At 55.1% G+C, this 20,814-nt stretch overlaps 2 protein-coding genes across 6 annotated transcripts; both read right to left on the bottom strand.

The window, feature by feature from the left end:
* Nucleotides 1-830: 830 nt before the first annotated feature.
* Nucleotides 831-5,432, bottom strand: NHERF4 (NHERF family PDZ scaffold protein 4). Of its 2 annotated transcripts, none has more exons than XM_030839145.2 (9): nucleotides 4,901-5,432; nucleotides 4,148-4,359; nucleotides 3,689-3,878; nucleotides 3,462-3,598; nucleotides 2,996-3,200; nucleotides 2,575-2,771; nucleotides 2,256-2,474; nucleotides 1,907-2,107; nucleotides 831-1,649 (listed from the first exon to the last, which is right to left on the bottom strand). In XM_030839145.2, exons 1-9 carry the CDS (start codon nucleotides 5,151-5,153, stop codon nucleotides 1,620-1,622), a joined length of 1,644 nt encoding a protein of 547 aa, XP_030695005.1. In that variant the 5' UTR covers nucleotides 5,154-5,432; the 3' UTR covers nucleotides 831-1,619. The 2 variants fall into 2 exon arrangements, with proteins under 2 accessions (XP_030695005.1, XP_030695013.1); XM_030839153.3 differs by having other exon boundaries at nucleotides 4,671-4,910.
* Nucleotides 5,433-6,112: 680 nt separating this feature from the next.
* Nucleotides 6,113-20,357, bottom strand: NLRX1 (NLR family member X1). Of its 4 annotated transcripts, none has more exons than XM_030839103.3 (10): nucleotides 19,910-20,129; nucleotides 18,191-18,318; nucleotides 17,556-17,625; nucleotides 16,997-17,085; nucleotides 15,830-16,449; nucleotides 14,251-15,066; nucleotides 8,344-8,939; nucleotides 8,015-8,101; nucleotides 6,973-7,224; nucleotides 6,113-6,659 (listed from the first exon to the last, which is right to left on the bottom strand). In XM_030839103.3, the coding sequence occupies exons 2-10, from the start codon at nucleotides 18,258-18,260 to the stop codon at nucleotides 6,338-6,340; spliced, it is 2,922 nt and encodes a 973-aa protein (XP_030694963.1). In that variant the 5' UTR covers nucleotides 18,261-18,318; nucleotides 19,910-20,129; the 3' UTR covers nucleotides 6,113-6,337. The 4 variants fall into 4 exon arrangements, with proteins under 4 accessions (XP_030694963.1, XP_030694967.1, XP_030694945.1 ...); XM_030839107.3 differs by having other exon boundaries at nucleotides 20,006-20,120; XM_030839085.3 differs by lacking the exon at nucleotides 18,191-18,318 and having other exon boundaries at nucleotides 20,006-20,357.
* Nucleotides 20,358-20,814: the final 457 nt, after the last annotated feature.

Below are 20,814 nucleotides of genomic sequence, written 5' to 3'. Positions count from 1 at the left end.
CCCTCTGAGGCCCCAGCAATAAAGCTGTCTGTATGTAGAACTCAACAGGACTGTGGGCTGTGATTTTGGGCAGAGATGAGCGCCCCTCATAGGAACATCTCAGCTCTGGGCTGACCCATTACCCTGAAGACTGAATAATAAGAGAGAAATTTGACAAGGTCTCAACTTCTCTCCTAGAGAAACTGGGTCCCACCGCTTGAGCCTGAGGCCCTTTTGGTCACCCTACCCCCACCAACACAAACAAAGGCAGCCAGATTTGTGGGGAAAGGCCATTTCTATAATAGACCAACGGTGACCAGGCACCAGCTCCCACAATCCTAAGGTGCCCACAGAGGGAAGGTGCAGCCGGTCTCCAAGTTCCTGCAATATACCCAACAGTCCTGGAGTCATGCTTAGGGCAAATTCCAGGTGGCTTCAATCCTAGCCGGCCCCACAGCCCGCCGGGAAAGGGAAAACTCTGTTTCTTCTCTATTTTGCTACAACGTTCTCAGTTCTACTTCATTTCTGGTGAAACGTGGAGGAGGGAGGTTTCCCACACCAAGTAATTCTCCGTAGACACAATTTAACTTTTGTGTTACAATTTAACTCAATTCCGACACAGTCTACCTGGAGGTATCATCAGATCCCGCAGGTTAAGGGTTCTGTCCCACAGACTGCCCTCGACCTCCAACACCAATCTCGAGTCCAGAGATTGTGCTTCTGACCTACTAGCTATAATCAGAGGTTCCCACAACCCCCTCCTTGGGTTCAATCATTTGCTAGAGTGATTGAACTCAGGGAAACAGTTTAGTTACTAGATTACCAGTTTATTATAAAGAAGACAACTCAGGAACAGCCAGATGGAAGAGATAAACCGGGCGAGGTATGACCATGGAAGCTTCACGCCCTCTCCAGGTGCGCCACCCTCCCAGCACCTGCACGTGTTCAGCAACACGGAAAGCTCTCTGAAACTGTCCTTTTGGGTTTCTATGGAGGCTTCATTATGTAGGCAAGATCCATTGAACACTGGTGATTAATTCAACCTCCAGTCCTCTCCCCTCCCAGGAGGTTGAGGGTAGCGGTGGGGGTGGGGCACTGAAAGTTCCAAACCTCTAATCACATGACTGGTTCCCCTGGAAACCAGTGCCCCATTCTCAGGTGCTTTTCAAGAGTCACCTCATTAACAAAACTAGGTGTATTTGAAAGGGGCTTATTGTCAAAAACAGAAGACAGCTTTCTCTCTCTTACTACTTAGGAAATTCCAAGCATTTTAGGAGCTCTGTGCCAGGAAAGGGTATGAAGGCCACACATATATTTCTTGTTATAAATCACAAAATCATACCACTCATCTCACGCAGATCTTCATCCTTGGGGCACAGCTCCCAAAGATCCCATGTGACTTCCTTTGGAATCAAAGGGGAGAATCCCTCATGGGCCCACCTGAGGCCTCTGGCCACACCCTCTTCTAGGATGTGGGCCCATGGGAAGGGAGGGAGGCCAAGGACTATCCTGTGATGGAGGTATCCGGAGTCCTAGAGCTGCAGCTTCTGGTTTAAAGAGAGCATCTCAGCTCCCACCACCTCAGGCTGGAGAGTGGAGACAGGAAAGCTTGGGCAGATCTGTGCCAGGCATAGGGGGTGCTACAGTAGATCTGAGGCTACAGCCCAGTCCTAAGCAGAGAAAGAAGGGAAGAGGTCATTCAGAGACCAGAAGAGTTCCCTTTCCCTGTGCCCCCCCCCACCTCACTGGGATGCCCAGGAATGGGGCTTCTTCCCTGGGTCCTTCTGTCCCCACGTACCATGGCCTAAAGTCCCAACCTGAGTGCCCCACCCTGCTTCACCCTGCAGCTTCCCGCTCTGCCCTCTGCTCTGGCTCCCCTCTGTCCTCTTCTGGCTGACTCACAGTCCATCTGTCTCTTCTTCCTCACCTCTCCAGACCCTGGGGGAATCCAGGCTTCCAAGCCCTGCTGAGATCTGGCCGCCAGCTTCAGGCATAGGGGTGGCTCCGCCTCAGCCAGCTGCTGAAGTCTTTCCAGGTCATTCTCTCCGCCCATGGGATTCCCGTTCACCTCCAGAATCACATCTCCCATTTGCAGTCCCGCCCGGGCAGCTGAGCCTCCTAGGGTCACCTGGTGGAATGGGGTAGGGGGGAATGTAGAGCTCGGAACACCAGGGAAAAGTCTGCTGGGTGTACTGAGGCTCTGGGAGGGAAGCAGAGGAAGGCTTGTCAAGAGGCAAATGATTGAAAAGATCCAAGGTCCCTGGGGCATCAGTCACCTGGGAGATGAAGAGATGAGGCCCACTGGCCACACAGCTGAGTCGGAAGCCATAGCCACCGCCAGGCCCAGGGTACAGGCAGCACTGGCGGAAGCCGCGTGGGACGGTTGTGTCTTCAACTGGTGGGTCCCTGGTCTCAACCAGAGAGGCTGAGCAGGTATCCTGGGGAGAGTCAGGAGCCTCTGTGCTCTCCAAGAAGAGAAGTGGGGACAAGCGAACCTGGAAAAGAAGAAGATAGGACAAACCATGCTGCTTGTTCCCCCACCCGAGCCCTGCTCTCTTCCTGCCCTCTCTCTAGCCCCCGCCCCTCAGCTCGCACCATGTTGAAGAAGCGGTCAGCCTCGGGGTCGACAACGATGAGCGAGACGCAGGAGCCCTGTGCCCGGATCTTGGACACTGTCTCTTCATGGCCCAGCCCTTCCACGCTCTCCCCAGCCACAGCCACCAGCCGGTCCCCAGCCTGCATCCCGGCCTTCTCTGCTGGCAGTCCTGGGTCCACCTCCCACAGGAACTGACCTGGGATGCAGACATCCTCACTGCTCCTTCCCCACTGACCCCCAGTGCCGGCCCAGGCCACCGTATGCACCCCGGGGGACTGACCCAGGGCTACACAAGAGGAGGAGGCCTGGGCTGGGGTTCAGCCAGGGCCACCACTTGTGTGCACTGAGAGGTGTATATATACACTTGTGTGCCCACCCCAAGGCCCACCTTCCCTCCCTGCCCCCAGGGCTCTCACTCACCCAGCTGACCGTCAAGGCCCTTCTCCTCTCGGAGCACGAACCCAAAGCCCTGGGGCCCTTTCTCTAGATGCAGACAGCGGGGCTTGGTAGGCAGTGCCCAGCCCTCTGCCAGGGGTGCAGCCAGGGGCATTCCCAGCTGGCGACACTGTTCCTCCACCTCTGGCCCTGCCACCAGCAGGGTCACCTGCTTGCCACTCTGCCAAAGCTGTGGGGACCCAGCAGGGCATCAGCGTCAACCACCTGGGTAGGGAGGGCAGAGGCAGGCGCCTCCTCACAGCCCCTCTTCCCAGGCCCAGGAATGAGGCACTAGGGAAGGGAGGGGAGGGCCCAGCACAGAGTGTAAAGGGAAGGATGGTGACAGGTACAAGGTCAGATCAGGCGATTAGGCGTGTGGAGGAGGAGTCTGCTTCCAGAGGCAGGGACCAGGCCCGAGGGGTGAGGATGGATGGGAAACAGGCAGTCATACCTTCTTGCTGAGTTGGGTATGCGTGAACTTCTCCACGCTGACCCCATTCACTTCTAGCAGCCGGGCCCCAGGGGGCACTCCTGCCTGCTCAGCTGCTCCTCCAGCGCTCAGCACTAACCAGAAAGGACCCCGATGTCCTGGAAGCACAAACAGCAAGTCCCTGCCTGCTGCCTGCCTAGAGCAGGGCTGAGAGTCCCCTCCTGAGCCCTCCCGAGCTCCAAGCCCACCTTGGGTGATACTGAAGCCAAAGCCGCCCTCGTCTTTCACTATGTGGCACAGCCGAGGCCGGACCCCTCGGCCGAGCGTGGGACAGAGGTGGGCGTCGTTTCCCTGCTGAGCTCGGGCCACCTCACGCACGTGCTGCGCCAACACCGTCAGCAGTACCCGAGGACCGCTGGCCCGGATGCGGCGTATCACCTGAACGGTGGGCACACGGAGCAGGCTTGGGCTGGCCCCTCTTGCCAGCTTCCCCTCCCTGGAAGCTACACTTTTCACCATGGAAACCAGCTCTCTGGAGACCTTCACGCAACCATTCGGGCCTGGGCGTCCCTAAGTTCTGGGAGATGGGGGAGATTGAAGCTTGGGTCCTGCCCCCATATACCCAGGGAGGTGACCAACCGGCTTCTGTCTCCCTGAGGTGCTATAGAATGTTCTCCTGTACCACAGGGGTCCCAGCCCAACCTCACCACTGAATAGTCTTCATGTTCCACGACATGGTTGTTCACCCCCAGGATACAGTCTCCTTCCCGAAGACCCTGGCGCTGGGCAGAGGTGCCTGGCTCCACCCTGCACACCACATGCCCAGCCCTGCCCCGCCGCTGCTGCAAGTGGAAGCCAAAACTCCTGCCCTCCTCTCTGTTGAGCAGATAGAAGCGAGGTCGTTCCAGGCTCCAGAGATCTGGAAGGGGAGGTGGGCAGCAGAAAAGCGGGAGGAGAGGGGACATGACCCAAGTACAAGTCACCATGTGTCTGGCAGACCCTGCCCTGTGATAGAACACCAGACAGGCTTCTGCCCAGTTAGGTATTGGGCAGGGGGACTGAACACGGACCAGGAAATGCCTGGCCCCCTTCCACCACCACGTGGATACTCCCACCAAGGCTGTTATCAGAGGGAGACAGAGTGAGCGGTTACCAAGGAGACGGGAAGCTGTGTGGAGCCCTGGTGGCTCTGGGGAAAGGAAACGGTTACCCCAAGTGGTGGGGGGTTACCAGAGGGCTCGTGGTCTTCAGCCAGGGAGAGCACAGGATTATCAATGCCCAGTTTGGGGTTAAACTCAAACTTCCTGCAAGGAAGCAAGTCAAGCAGGTAGGAGAAAACTGACATCCGGACTTGGGTCCCAGGCTCGCCTTGAGGTGCTAATGGCTAATGGCAGCTGAAGAGCTTCCCCACCTTCAATCCCTCCTCCCCTTGCCCCAGTCCTTCACAGCACAGCACTTACGGGGCCAAGGAAGCTGTGTCCTGAAGATCTGCTGGGAAAAGAAGGGGTGAGGGAAGGAGAGGCACATTCTGCCCCCCTGAGACTCCTCTTCCATGGTCATTAACTGAAAGGACTTCGGGGAACCCCCAAATTCAGGACTCACTCCAAAAGGGTCTTCCCTTCCCCTTCCTTCCCCTCCCCGGCCAAGGCCTCCTGATATGCACGGAAGTCCGAGCATATCAGTACAGGGCGTGGACCAGTAAGGCAGACACATCCAACCACTCGCCTCTCCCCTCCTGACTTCCACTCTGCTTGCCTCAGGGCTCCAAGCCCCAGTACCAAGTGTGTCCCGGCCCCAAAGCCTTCCAATCTGCCCTCTGCCCTAAAGCCCCCCGCAGAGGATTTCTCCTGGCCTCTTACCTGCAGCTGCCTTCATGGTTGGATCAGCGAGCCAGGCTCAGTGCAGGGACAAGGTCCATCGAAACCAGCTGGCCCTCCCACCTACCCCGCCACGTCCCGCCTCCTCCAAGACGCTGCCTTAGAAGCGGTCGGTAATGGTTAACGGGAGGAGAGTCTTGTCCTCTGGGGAAGTGTGTCTGTCCCTCCTGCCCTATTCTCGAGCCCCGACTTTCTCAGGAGACTCTGCTGCCATCTCAGTTCCCCCTCCGCGCGAGAAAGGTCACTGTAATTGCTGGGCACTGTAATTCCAAGCCTGGAATAAGAGTGTGAGAAGGGGGACAGGAGCCCTATGGCCCAACATGGCCTACCTCCATGCTGACATCTTGTTCTTGCGCCACCCTCAGGGCCTCTGAAACTAGTGCCCAAGAAACATCTGCAACAGAAAGTGGTCAGTGGTTTAACCAGAATGACCAAAACAGTACCCTTTCTTGAAAGCAACAGGCAAAAAAGACTCCACAGTAGTTGGAAGACACAGCTCTTTAATAGCAGCAAGTCAGCACCCACGCCCCTAGGGGCCACCAAGCTTGGGTACCATTGTGAAGGGGAAACAAGGGTGAGGACACAGCACCAGTGAGAGGAAAGTGGCTGCTGGCATCCTGGGTGTCCCAGGGTGTCCCCAGAAAGCATAAAGGCAGGACGCGGAGGCCCTCCAACACATCTGGATGGCAAGGCCCCTGGCAAGGCCGACAAAAGAAGTGTGCCCCCAGGTGGCACAGTCCAAGAGGAGATTGGTGGTGGCGCTACAGGACAAGGTGGGGCCACCAAAACGCCACATCTTTCAGTCCTTCTAGCCGAAGGGAGGGGAAGCGTGTTCCACGACCCTGAAAACCCCAGACTTGGAAGCACTGGTTGGACATGCCCCAGGAGAGCAACTGGCACAGCTGTGCCCATTCCTTTGCCTCCAGCCCTGAAGGGATCTTTCTGGAAGCGGTAGTGCAAGCTAGGAGGCCACAGACAGAAGCGGCTTGGGGCCAGGGGACACACACTGCTGCCAGTGTCTCAGCTTCCAGGGCCTCCCAGCTGCTCCAGGAGGGCCCTGACCTCGCCCTCCACTCGAAGCAGCTGGGCTTTGCGCCAAGGATTAAGGGTGGCTCCTCGGTTATCTTCCAGATCCCGCAGCAGAAGCTCCAGGTGGCGCCGGACCCGGCCCCGATCCCAGCTGTTGAGGTTCTGCTGGACTTCACCCAGGATCACTGACCAGTACTCGGACACCGCTGTCCCCTCTGTCAGCGACACCACGACCCGGGCACCACCCTCAGTGGTGCTCCCCAGGTCCCGCAGGGCCTGGCGGCACTCTGAGCTCAGCTCGTTGAAGTAGAGGCTAGCAGGAGAGAGAACAGTAGATGCTGTTCAGCTCTGAGAAGAAGGGGCAGAGGGTGGGTGGACAGAGAGTAAGCGGTCTCATAACAGTTCCCCTGCTTGTGAAATGCAACGGGGTAAGTGTTTGCAATAAGCCAGAGATGGAGGGTGGTGGCCACTGGGAGGCAGGGATGACGCTAGAATTCAGTGGGACCAGGGTCAATAGAAATGGGGCCACTAGGATCCTAGGAGAAATGGTGGTGGAGAATCAGGGCAGGGGAAGGGCCAATCACCAAGGGGTGGGTGGGGAGATGGGAGTGGAGGGCAAGACTCACTGCAGCAGCTCCAGGGAAGGGTGCTCCCGGGCAGCCTTGGCTAAGGCCAGGGCCGCTGTGTCGCCAGCGCCGTTGTAGGCCACATTCAGCTCCTGTAGCTGCTGGTTACGGTCTAGCTGGGCAGCCAGCAGCTCCAGGCCCTCATCCCCAAGGCCCGTGTGCAGCAGAGACAGGTGTTTCAGCGAGGTGTTTCCCGCCAGCCCCTCCACCAGCAGGGCCACACCCGCCGCCGTCAGTGGGTTGTTGGACAGCCTAGGGCCACAAGCACCCCGAGGTTATGAGGGCCCCTAGCAGATGCCCTGTGCTAAGCACTGGGACTTGGGCCAAAACGGTGCACTGCTTGGGGCAGAGACCAGCCTGGACGCAGAGAAATGCAGGCCCAGGTAAAGAGAATGGAGAAACGGGGGTGAGGCTCACCGTAGAGGAGGGAGGGTGGGGTGGAAGCCGGCTTCTCCCTCCCCTCCTCCTGCCTTCCATTCTCCTTTGAGACTTCCCTCTTCCCTCTCCCCTTCCTTGTTACCATGTTCCTTCTTGCTCCTTTTTCCCCCCTTTCCAGCCCCTGCTTCATCCTCCCTTCCTGTTTCCCCATCCCCCTTTCCCTCCCTCCTCATTCACCTCCCCTTCCTCCAACCCAAAATCAGGAACCCAGCGTCTGGGTTACTAGTAAATCAGTCAACACTTTGGGAGCATCTATTGAGTGCCCAGCGTCATGGTCATCCTTGTGAGGCGACAGGGAAAATCCTGGGAGGGAATCAGTGGCGTCGTTACCAGGTAACCAGCCTGGGTGTTATTCCACCCCCCACCCCAGGCTGCTTTTAGCCATGCAAGAGGCTTTTTTAGCACCGATTTATGGCTGGTGGCCTCTTTCCCCCTGCTTGGCTGCTTGTACTAGACGTCGTGGGGTGGGGAGTAGGTCAAGGTCTACACTCCCGCCTTCTTTACTACAGCATGGGTGCGCCTGTTCCAGGCATGTTGGGAGGTGGGGAGCTCACCCTTGACCTTAGCTGGCCAGCAGGATGGAGCCCCCTCCCAGGGCACTCACCGCAGGGTGGTAACTTGGCACTGGTCATGCAGCAGCAAGTCTCGGAGGTCCCTGCAGGCCTCGGGGCCCAGGCTGTTGAGTTGCAAGCTGCAGCAGAAGGTGGGCAGAGAGGAGGTGAGAAACCAAGGAAGGAGTTCGGCATGGAGCCTGCCCACCCACCGGGCCCCTCCCTCACCATCCTGCCTCTTGTAGTCCACAGCTGTGTCCCCTTCTGTAGCTCTTGTCACCTCCACCCGTACCAGATCTCACCCCAGCCCCTGGTCCTTCCTCACTCCCTTTGCTTTCCCAAGCACCTTCTCTTCCACCCGTGCACGAGGACAGGGCCTCACCCCAGCTTCCGGGCACGCAGGAAGACAGGCCTGAGCGTGCGCAGCCCGGCAGGATCCAGTTGGCAGGAGGCGAAGTTCACCTCGTCCAGGGCATGCCTTCCACTGCCCAGTACAGCTGCCACCACCATGCACTTGAGGGGTGTCATGCGCACGCCCGCCAGGTTGAGCTGGCGCAGGGAGCTGAGCACCTCGGCGGAGAAGCGCTGATTCTGGAACTCATAGTGGAAGAAGAGGTGGTCAAGGAGCTCCGAGGGGGGCAGCACCTGCCGGCCCAGCTTGCCCAGCTTCTTCTTGATGGCCTGGGCATTCTCCAGGGCATCCAGGGTCTTGATGGGGCAGCCAAGCTGAGCCAGCACTACCCGGTTATGGGCAGAGAGAAGCCCGCCCATGAACATGGGGAAAAGCTCAAAGACCTCATCCTCTGTGGGCTCGTCCGAGCGGCACCGGGGGCCCTCCACACCCAGGATACTGGCACCCATCTGGTCCAGGACGTCGTCATTGTAGTAGTCCTCCTCTCGGAACATCTCCAGCACCATGGCCTGGGCCACTGTCTCACGGCTCTTACCTACCACACGCCCGAACACACGTGGAACCACCTGGAAGAGAAGCAGGGTGAGGGCGCTGCAGCCTACTGCGTGCTGTTCAGCCTTCTGGCCTAAGCTTAAGGTGCAGTCTTCCTGACTGCTCCAGCTTGGTGATCTCCCTTAAACTTGAGCACGACTCGTCTGATCATACTATTCCCCCTGCTGCAGCACCTTCCGTGGCTCCCCACTGCCCATGTGGAATATAAAACTTGGCGTAATTTGGCCCCAATGTGACCTTTCCGGCGTCACCTCTCAACACTCGTCTCACGTACTCCAGACACTGGGAAATTCTTTCTTTTTCCCAAACACCCCGTACATTTTCAAGCCCAAGCGCGGTGGGAAGGAGTTAGCATATATTATGCATTCAGCTTGGTACCGGGCTAGGTGGTTTAAATACATCATCATCTTCAACACCATCATCGTCATCACAGCAGCGATGACGGATGCTGCTCCTACTGCTTCAGACCCTGCACGATTCGGCCTCATGAAATAAAATTCATATTTTAAGGAAAGACAAGAAAAATTTAAACATGAAATTTTTCTCTGCCCATTTGGGCCTCCTCCCTCCCCTCCAGTGTGCATGGTGCATCTGCACTATGCATTTAACTAGACCTCCCCCATGGCAGAAATACCCGCTCAATCATAAAGATCACTTTTTCGCCTTCTGGCGCCAGCCACGTAACTCCTTAGAAGATAACATTCCTTTCTCAATCCTGTAAGGAGTCACAGTGACCCACCACTCGCCTTGTATATGCAGACATCTTCGGTGAACTTTATGTACAATGCCAATATATCATTTTCCTTAAAGATAGAGATTGGTGCAAAACAGACTGCTCAGAGACCTGAGGAGATACTGGGCCTCACCTTGTGGAAGATCTTAGCTTCAATACTTACTTATGATCCTATTAATACTACTAGCTATATTACTTGTATTTGCCTATTTTATAAGATTGCTGTTTCTTGCATTACCAAATGTGTGACTGAGTCTCAGATAAAATTAACGATGAGGGGCTTCCCTGGTGGTGCAGTGGTTGAGAGTCCGCCTGCTGATGCAGGGGACACGGGTTCGTGCCCCGATCCGGGAAGGTCCCACATGCCGCGGAGCGGCTGGGCCCGTGAGCCATGGCCGCTGAGCCTGCGCGTCCGGAGCCTGTGCTCCGCAACGGGAGAGGCCACAACAGGGAGAGGCCCGCGTACCACACACACAAAAAAATTAACGATGATTAGGTGACTTGAAACAATTGATCAAATATATAGTTCTATAAGATGAATGACTGTAATAGTGTAACTCTAGATAAGGGAAGAAACAAGAGGGAACCGTTCCTTGGATCACAACGGACTAGTAAGAGGTCCAGAGGATTTTGGCTACTGTTAATAGGGTCTAGTCCACTAATAGCACATTGAGTGACCTATCAGTGAAATCCTTGCCTGACCTGGGAATGAGCATTCCTAGTGCTGTGGAACAAATAGGTCACGAAATGCCTCCCAAACCTTGGTTGAAACTAAGACTGAAAGGGAAGGGATTGTAAAATAAAGAATGTCGCCCACCACCCAATTCTACGAAGTCAAGTCATTAGCCACTGCAGTCACTGGCTACAACAACCTTGAAAGGAATTCAGGGCGAAGATGAGGATAAGGTACTGTGTGCTTTGGGAAAACTGACAGAACTGGTCCTTAGATATTTCAGGAGAAATTTTTACAAACCCGGATTCTTGCATCTTTCCATACTTAGAAAAGCACTAAAACCATTAACTGAGATGTCTGTTCCTCGTGACTAGGTGCAATTTTCTACTGCGATGTGTGTTTGATTACACATACCCCCGTTGCCAAAATCACATATATTGAATACGTTGGCCTCCCTCTTTATGTCTTTGGAATAGTTCTCAAAACTCTCTGAGAGACTGTCTCCTGGGTTATAATCCTCAGATTGGCTTGAATTAAAATTTCCATTTCTTTCTTAGATGTGTTAGGGAACCGTTGACTAAAACCACCCGCCTTGGCCAGGCACGATGATGTCCACTTGCATGAGTTGTCTCACAACAGGAGTTCCCAATAAGGAACATGGTGCTGCTGTCAAAAACTAGAGAATTCAGGAGGGGCCAAAAAGAGGGAGGAGATGCCAGCCCCATAATATTGTCCTACCAACCTCCCAGAATCCTTGGTGCTGGAATCCATCTTGGCTGAGACACGCGTGCCACCAGGAAGGACCTTGAGTCAGACTAAATAGGGGCCAAGCAAGATGAATGGCCAGAGACAACCCAGAAACTAACCCCATTACCATAAAACCTGCGACTACAAGCCACGTGGCAGAGCAGTTCTCCTGGGCTCCCTTACACCACTGCTCTCTGCCTGGGCGGCCCTTCCCAATAAAGTCTTTTGCTTTGTCAGTACGTGTGTCTCCTCAGACAATTGATTTCCGAGTGTTACACAAGCACTTGCTCTCAGGGACATCCCTGGTGGTGCAGTGGTTAAGAATCCACCTGCCAATGCAGGGGACACGGGTTCGAGCCCTGGTCCGGGAAGATCCCACATACTGAGAAGCAACTAAGCCCGTGCACCACAACTACTGAGCCTGCCCTCTAGAGCCCGCGAGCCACAGCTACTGAAGCTCGCGCGCCTAGAGCCCGTGCTCTGCAACAAGAGAAGCCACTGCAATGAGAAGCCCGCTACACCGCAACGAAGAGTAGCCCCCGCTCACTGCAACTACAGAAAGCCCGCACACAGAAACAAAGACCCAATGCAGCCTAAATAAATAAATAAGTTTATTTTTAAAAAAAAAAAAACAGCTCGCTCTCAGGCCCTGGAAGGGGTCCCCCTTCTGGCAACAGATGAACTATTGATCAATTTTTCATTGACAGGCCCCTGTCAGCCCCGGCGCCTTCATGACAGCCTCTCACCCTGGCTCACTCTGCTGTCCTCTCGGCTTCTCTCTCTCTCTCTTTTTTGTTTTTTGACAGTGCCAAGGTTCTTCCTCCTTCAGAGCTGTGCCCTCTTCCTGGAGTGTTCCCCCCACACCCAGTTCTTCTGGCTAATCCTCCAGGGATCAGATTAAAAGCCCTTCCTGCAGAGAGGCTTTACTTATCCCCCCAAACCAGGTCCCCCCTCCCCCCTTACACACTTCCATAGCACCTGGAACTTTGTTTTCCAGGCACTTCCCAGAAATTTTAATCCCATGGTTATGTTGACATGTTTATGTTGAGACTGTATGATCAGAAAAGGCAGAAACCTGGGGTCCTGTTGCTTTTTCCTCCGAATCTAACACATTGCCTGGCACTCAATATTTGTTGAAGAACTGAATGTTTGGGAGCTGCCATCCTTGCAATGGTTCTGAAAGGAAAAGAGAGGTCCATTCCTCTGGCAGGAGCCACCAGGTTGTTTTGTGGCACCTCCTCTCATGTGTTTTCTTCACTTTTTACAGGCGAGGTTCCCACCATGGAGGTTATAGTGCCCCTCCCCCAACAAGCATCTGGAGACAAGACACAAAAACTGTCACTCTGGGAAAATGAAACAATAGGCTCATAAAGAAACAGATGGGACCCATCCTCTGCTAGGCAACCCTCCCTCCGAGAGGGCTTAGGGGTGTGGTGTCCCCTTAAGTAACTGAGTGGCTTTCTGAATCCTGTCAGGAGACCACAGCCTCTCACTGCAATCCAGATGATGCAAGCAGATCCTCAAAGAGGTGGGTGGCCTCAGCAATGGCCATTACCTCCCTGCCTGAGGCAATGGTGTAAGAAGGGATGGGCTGCCTGAGACTGTTTTTGTGTTTAACAAACAATTAAATAGCGCTTACTATGTGCCAGGTCCTGCAGATGAAGACATTTAATCCTCATATGGGGCCAATGATATAGATTCTATTATTATCTATTATTATTCATTTAACAGATAAGGACCTTGGGGCACAGAGAGGTTAAGTAACTTGTACAAGGTCACACAGCTAGTAAGTGGCAGAGCCTGGATGTGAACCAGGTAGCTGCGTTACAGAATCCCTGTTTTTAACCCTGAGGCTTTGCTGCCTATAAAAAGGAAAACTTGTTAAAATGTTGTCAGCTCACCAGGGCTCTGCTTCCCCAAGACCGATTACTGAAACATTTCTAAAGAGAACCAGGGTTACCTAGCAAGGCGCCATAGCTTCCTAGAAATATCCATAGCACATCAATAAAGTTTGGCGGAAAGGGCACAGGATTCAGAAACACAAAACCTGCACTCAGATCCCAGTCATTCTCCTTACTATCTGAGTGACCTTGGTCAAGTTACTTAGCCTCTGTGAGCGCCAGTTTCCTCATCTATAAAAGGGATCATAGGGCTTCCCTGGTGGTGCAGTGGTTAAGAATCCACCTGCCAACGCAGGAGACATGGGTTCGAGCCCTGGTCCGGGAAGATCCCACATGCCGCGGAGCAACTAAGCCCGTGCGCCACAACTACTGAGCCTGCGCTCTAGAGCCCGAGAGCTACAACTACTGAGCCCACGTGCCACAACTACTGAAGCCCATGTACCTAGAGCCCGTGCTCCACAACAAGAAAAGCCAGCGCAACAAGCAGTCCAAGCACCACAACAAAGAGTAACCCCCCCTCGTCGCAACTAGAGAAAAGCCCACGCGCAGCAACAAAGACCCAATGCAGCCAAAAATAAATAATTTTTTTAAAAAAAAGGGATCATAATTATATTTCATTTACAAGGCACCCGGCAGACATCAGCCGAAAGTGGCCACTTCTTCCCATCAAAAACTTAGTACATCCGCCCTGCTCACAGCACAGTCCTCAGGCCTGTAATTTGGTTTCTGGAGCAGACCTGCACCCAGGATGGACTGTCCTAAGCCAATTACCAATGCCATTTATCCTCCTGGTATAAATGAATAAAACGGCATCTGCTTTATAAACCTGCCTCTGGTGATTAAGTTAGGATGAGACATCACTCCCAGCGTCTAATCATCTCTGAGGAACAGATACAATTGGGTTTCTGGACCTGCAAAACACAGGACAGACCCTGGACAGTAGTGACCCCTGCTGCCCAGCAACAAAGACTAGGAGGAGAGAGGCAAAAAACAAAAAAAAACAAAAACAAATAAAAACCTATCATTAGAGTTATGGGATTGTTATGAAAGTCTCTGCACCCTTAGATTCCCCTCCAAGCCTTCCCCAGCCTGCGGCTTCTCTCTCCCCCTTCCTTATGACCCATTCCCACTAAAAGCCAGATTGCCCAAATCTGAAACAGAGCCAAGAAGAGGATTCACGGTCATGCAGGAAGAAGCAGTTTCCTTCTGGGCAGGAGCAAGAGTGAACGAGGAGGATGGGGGCCGGCAGCCTGGGATCCTAGGTCTGTTACCTTGAGCAGGTTGAATAGCAGGGGCAGGGCCCGCAGGGGCAGCAGCTTGGCCATGATGCCCAGGACCAGGCTGACATCCTCCCCGACACGGCTCACGAGCTCGGCCACTTCCTTGCCCACTCGCTGCAGAGTCGTCTTCCGCAAACCCAGCACAATGTAGAGGGCAGCCAGGTATTCCTGCATGGCGGGCACAGTGAACACGAAGGTACCCAGGTGCCCTGGCTCAACGCTCGGGGCCAGAAAAAACCTCAGGGCATCCCGGCGGAACACATGCAGCAGCTGAAACTCCTCTTCCGTCTGGATGCCAGCTTCCAGGCAGCCACGGACATCCTCTTCAGAGAAGTACGTCTTGCGGGAGGACACCCCCTCGTAGGCCAACTTGCCCATGGTTCGGGCTGCATAGGCCATCAGGGACAACTTGGAGGGGTCAGTGCTGTCCAGCATCTCCCCACTGAAGTTTAGATGCAGGAAGCTGGTGTAGATGCTCGTGAGGGTCTGGCCAGCTGGTGTGGGAGCGTGCAGGAAGTGCAGGGTGGCACAGACAAGCCAGCAATAGGAGGGCAGGAAGCAGGCAGTGGCGATCTGGTGGTGCCCCTCCAGGTTCCGGGAGAGCATCTGCACCAGGTGGTCACGCTGAGCCGGCGTGGCTGAGAACCCCCCAGCTCCGTGCCCGCAGTCTGGCTGTTTGAAGCGGAGCTGGAAGTAGAGCTTCTGTAGGTTGGTATCGGAGAAGCCACAGATCTCGCCATAGCGGTCCACATACTTGCTGGGGATGCGGCCAATGGCAGAGGGCCGGGTGGTCACCAGAATGCTGGCCTGGGAAGAGCATGGTTGAGAGTTAAGAAAGACCCTTGTGGGCTTCCCTGGTGGCTCAGTGGTTAAGAATCCGCCTGCCAATGCAGGGGACACGGGTTCGAGCCCTGGTCCGGGAAGATCTCTCATGCTGCGGAGCAAGTAAGCCCGTGAGTCACAACTACTGAGCCTGCGCTCTAGAGCCTGCGAGCCACAACTACTGAGCCCACGTGCCGCAACTACTGAAGCCCGTGCGCCTAGAGCCCGTTCTCTGCAACAAGAGAAGCCACCGCAATGAGAAGCCCGCGCACCGCAACGAAGAGTAGCCCCCACTCACCGCAACTTGAGAAACCCGTGCACAGCAACGAAGACCCAACGCAGCCAAAAATAAATAAGATAAACAAATTTATAAAAAAGAAAAAAAAGACCCTTGTGTCCTGATTGCCTCACTTGCCAGGGCGTCCCTGAAGACTGAGTGTTCAAGGATGAAGATAATGACGACCACAGTAGTTATAACTCACACTTACTGAGCACCCACTATGATCCAGGGCGCTGTGCTAAGCACTTCATAGGCAGTATCTCGTTTGTTCAGTACAACTCAAGGAGAGAAGGAAACAGAAGCCTGGAGAAGTTACTGACTTGCTCAGTCCCACGGCTTGGAAGTGGAGAGGCAGGATTTGAACTAACCCAGAGCCTACGTTCCTACCCATTAAGCATGCGGACTCAGGACACGAAAATCCTGAGGGGGCAAATTGGGGACAGTGGAGGCAGAGCAGGGTGCACTCACCTCGGGCAACATGTATTTGCGTAGCAGGTTGACGATGATGGCAGCTGGAGCCTCTGACTCCTCCGGGTCACTGCAAAGCCCTGTGCCTGCCAACCGGAAATCAAGGTTGAGGTGCTCCAAGCCGTGGAGCACAAAGAGCAGGCAGGAACCAGCAGCGGCCATCAGAGGCAGAATCTCCTTCAGGGGTGTGTAGCGCTGGGCCACAAGTTGGCACAAGGAGGCCGGCGCAGGGCCCAGGGATGACAGGTCCTCGCAGGAGAAGGGGATCAGCAGCTTGAAGGCTGGCAGCCGCCCGTAACACCAGTCCAGGACCATCTTGCGCACCAGCGTGCTCTTGCCTGTGCCCACTGTCCCGTAGAGCACCACCGTCTGCACGCGGTGCCCACAGGCATCTGGGTCAAAGAGTTGAGACAGGGCCAGTGGGGGGAGCCCAGCAGAGGGTGGCTGATGCTCCAGGGCCAGCTCAGCCAGTGGGCGAAGCAGCTCATCAGGGGTGCTCTCGCGGATCACAGGGTCTACGTGGACCGTGTCTAGTGCAAAGGTTGGGCCGAACTGGCGCTCTTCCCTGGGCAGCCGGCTGAACCACTCGGCCAGGTTCTGGCGGTGCCGCTGGATAGCTTCTGGATGGGAAGGCAAAGGGAATATGTCAGGGAGAGGGGCTGAGAAATGCAGGAGCTTAAGGAGGTGGTAGGGTCAGGCTGCAGGGTCAAGACACAGCACCAGGAGATGCCAGGACCCACAGTGGTGCTGGACACACAGGACTCCCTCAGACTGTCCAGAAAGTTTGGACCCCTGTGGCAGAAAGTGGGAAGCCATGGAACGAGTGAGGGTGAGTCTGGGCTGACTGGCTGTATGATTATCCATGTGTGATCTTCACCTGACCGCTAGAGGCAGTGTGTTGAAGGTAGGGATGTTATATCCCTCCCAGTGCTTTGTACATCGTAAGTGTGCACTGCATGAATGTTGCAGGAAGGGATACATGGGCAGATGGATAATGGGGCCAGGGAGAGTGGGTCCACTAATGGCTGATTGTAATGGATCCTCTATACCTCCTTCCTGCTTGTTTCTCTCTCCAAGCCCTTCTTCCCCACGTTCCCTGAACCCACCCCCACACTGGGAGCCCAGCAGCCCCTCTCCTCAGGCTGACTGAGGAGCCAGTCCCTTTACCAGCTGCAGCGATGCCCTGGAACAACTGTCCGTGCCTCCCTGATGGGGGACCACTGCCCGCTGAGCTTCCGTGATGGCGTATAAAGGCCCTGTGAGCAAGGAAAAGGGATGAGCTGGGGCTTGGCTACTGGGCTCAGGCTCTGCACAGGCTCAGAGTCCAGGCCTGCCTGGACTGATGAACTGCTGGCTTCCTGAGATCCAGGCCTGACTCTGGACAACCAAGTCCAGAGCCTCATCTGACTCTCATACCCTTCCCAGGGCCTGAGGTCTTGCCCCTACCCCTCCAGTCCCCCACTGCTGACTGCCTGCCTGGAACTCAGACTGACCACTGCCAGACTCCACCCACTTCCCACCGGTCCTCCCTCTGGCTGACCACTGTGACTTGTACTCTGGATGATATAAGCTAACTTCCGCTTAGGCCTGGTAGCTGAGTCTGTACCCTCTCCAGCCCCGGAAAACCAACTCTCCCCAGGAGATCAAGCTCTCTCCAAGTCCTGACCCTTCCCAGGCTACTCTGCTGTGCCCAGATGTGTCCTAAGGTATGACACTGAGGCCTCACCTCGGGGGCCCAAGGGGGCGCTCCCCTTTAAGGGGCCAACTCCAGTGGATCAGGAAGGGGATCCGTTCATCTACAGAGAGAAAGCAGAAGGAAGAAACAGCATTCAGAATTCACCCACATTAGCTCAACAATACACAGACCCCACATCTACATCAAAGCCCCATCATTTGCTCTCATAGCATCATGTACTGCCCCTTTGTAGCAGTCATTATGAAATTTTATATTTCATCATGTAATTATTTGATTAACATTCATTCACACACTCACCCCCATTCCTCCATGAGAGCAGGGATCACATCTGTTTCGGTTCACAAGTACCTACTTAGAACTTAGCATGGGGTCTGGCACGTAGCAGGCACTCAATAAATACTCATTGAATGCAAAATGAAATCAGACAAGTGTTCCTGGACTTATGTAGCTACAGGGACACTCAAAGATCATCTAGTCTGACTCCCTTAGTTTAGGATGGGAAAAAGGAAGCTCAGGGAGGTACGGTGACTTGTCCAAGGCCAACAGCTAGTAAATCACGGAGCTGGGACTAGCATGCCTGGTGTCTGGATCCCTTCTCTCTTGGAGGTGCCATCTGGACTCTGGAAAGGGAGAAGTGGCAACAGAAACCCCTGCTTCCTGCTCACCTGCTGGCTGGAGTACTCTTCCCAGACCAGGGCCCCAAGAGGCCCTAGGCAAATGGCAGCCCCACCTCATGGCAGGAGAGAAGGTCAAGGCCTGGGGGACTGAGCACACCACCTTCTATCCTGTTCCGCTGCAGGAAGAATGGTGTGAATGGACCCCACACACCCCCACTTTCCCACCCCACCTCTCATGCAGGCCAAGGGAGGCCCTTCCTCCTCAGGAGCACATCAGCCTTTCCTTAAATGCCAGCATCGCCAAGGCCCTGGCTTGGCTTTCAGACCTCTCTCCTCTACATTCCCCACCTGAGTGATCCTACCACCCACTGGTTCTCCCCTGAGGCTTCACGATCACCTTTCTCCTGAATTCCAGCCTAGTGAACTGTTTATTTAGGTGTCCTTTACTTTGCTTGGCTGCCAGCACGCTCCTATGAGTCCTGTGTTCATTTTCAGTGGCTTTTCTGAGCCAGCGTTTTCCAGTAACAAGCATCTATTCTCCTCTGAAGTTTTTCCCTAGCTATCAGGTCCTTTTAGCTGAGTTTTAATGGTTTGATCATTTTATCTTCTCTGTGACTTTTACGTAACCTGCCTTTGGGGCTGGCATAAATTATAGATAAATGAATGAATGACTTCCTATTTGATATCTCCATATGAACATCCTGCCAGTGCTTCAAGCCGCACGCTCGCGGAACTGAACTCAGCATCCCTCCTCCCCTTCCAGTTACTTTACTGCAAATCTTCCCAATCACGTGATTTCTACTCGAAATCTGACCTCTTTGTCTTCAAATCCTTCCCCCCTCCTCCACTTGTCTTCAAATCCTTCCCCCCTCCTTCACACAGTGGAAACAGCCCTGCCAGTTCCTCATCCCAGTACTTTGCCAGCCTGTTCCTATTGCATAATCCCTACCACCCTGTGCTAACTTAGACCCTCCTCCTCCTTAGTGGCCTCTGCCTTCAGTCTCATTCCATTCCCATCCCTGATCCCAGACACCAATCGCCTCCCTAAAATCCTAGGTTATGTAGCGTCCAAACACCTGGCCCACACCAGCTATTTTCCTGAGTTTCCCCCTGACCCGTACCTCACCGGCCAGGCTTACTGAATTCTTGCTCCCACTTCCCTAACTTTGTTCATACTCTTTCATCAGCTTGGAATGACCTTTCTCCCCTGTCAGAATCCTACCCAATCTTTTCAGAACCTGGTCAAAGGTCCTCTCTCCTGGGAAGTCTTTCCTGATCCCTCTGAGCTCCCTTAAATGAAGCATACAGCTATCTGGCACCTGGTCTCCACTGAGATGTGACTCCTTAAGGGCAGAGCACACTTAGGGAGAATTGGGTGCATTGGGCCCTATTGCCAGCAGGGCCAACCAGTGGAGGCGCAGCCTGGGGCTCAGACCAGGAGTCCCGGCGTCGGGGGCGGGAGTATAGAAGGGTTAAGAGACGGCCCTGGAAGGCTGGAAAAGCTTGGGGAAACTAGCTCAGTGGGATAAAATCAGTTGCAGGGCCTCTGACTCAAGATGGGACTGGCGGTGGGGATGGGGGCATGAGGCCAATTGTCGGAAGATCACCGCTGGTCTCCAGGGCAGTGAGAAAAGGAGAGGGCACAGCAGGAAAGGTACGGGGTCTGTGCTCGCACAGGTCCAGAGCTCCTCCTCTTAAACTGGGTCCCAGCTTTCCTAGTTCTAGTTGGTTTCAGAGCCCAAGAGTAAAGCCCGCCTTAATGCCCACCTCTCAGAGCACCGGCTGCGCCCCACGCGTCCCCAGCCGCCAGCTCCTAGTGGCACTAGCCCAGCACCGCCCCGCCCCTGCTGCTTAGACCTTTACCGCCGCTGCCCGGGCCCGGGAGCCGGTCGCCGCCAGAGTCTCCCGCTTGTTCCCAGAGGCCCCGGCGCGCGCGGCGCTTCCTGCACGCCCCGCCCGCCTGCGCGGAGCCCTGCCAGCCCTGGCATCCGGCCCGGCAGCGGGCAAGCGCGAGCACGACCCCAGGCGCTCCGAGCCGCCGGGTCCTGGGAGGAGGGAGATGGCGAGAGGGGCTAGTGTCCCGGAGAGCAGGCCCGGGGCGGGGACTTCTTCGCCATCTGTCTCTCCTCCCCGCACCCTCGGTGGTACAGCCCTCCATCCAGGCGGGCCCTGCCTCGGGGACTGCCCTCTGCAGGTCACTGAGCGCCAATTCCATCGCATTACTCACCCAGGCAGGGCTTCTTGTTATGCCCATTTTACAGATGCAGGAACTGCAGCTCGGAAGGGTGAAATGACTTGCGCAGGGTGACCCAACTAGGAAGGGGAAGAACAAGAATCCGGGGCCTTCCCGAGGCAACCCCCATCCCCCATCCCCAGGGCATTCTTCCCTCTGTGCCTCTTCACCGCTTCAGCCTGCCTCCTAACAGAGATCTGAGTCAAGGTCTTCTTGGGTCCTCCCTCTGTACCTGGCTCTCTTCAGACCCCACACCTCTGTGTGGCTTCTGGTCATTTGGGTCAAGGCAGGCAGAAGAATGGGGCTGAGGGACAGCTCCCACCTCAACCTGCTCCTCTTGTCTGGCACCCAACCATAGCCTGGCCCTAGGGCTTCCTGGTCCTCAAAGACCCCAGCCTCATCCCTGTGCTTCCATACCGGGCACACCCAGGGCCCACGT

The sequence above is a fragment of the Globicephala melas genome, chromosome 8, assembly GCF_963455315.2.
Source record: "Globicephala melas chromosome 8, mGloMel1.2, whole genome shotgun sequence".
Lineage (NCBI taxonomy): Eukaryota > Metazoa > Chordata > Mammalia > Artiodactyla > Delphinidae > Globicephala > Globicephala melas.
Note: the sequence above shows the minus strand (reverse complement) of the source record. Positions and strands in the feature narration are given on the sequence as shown.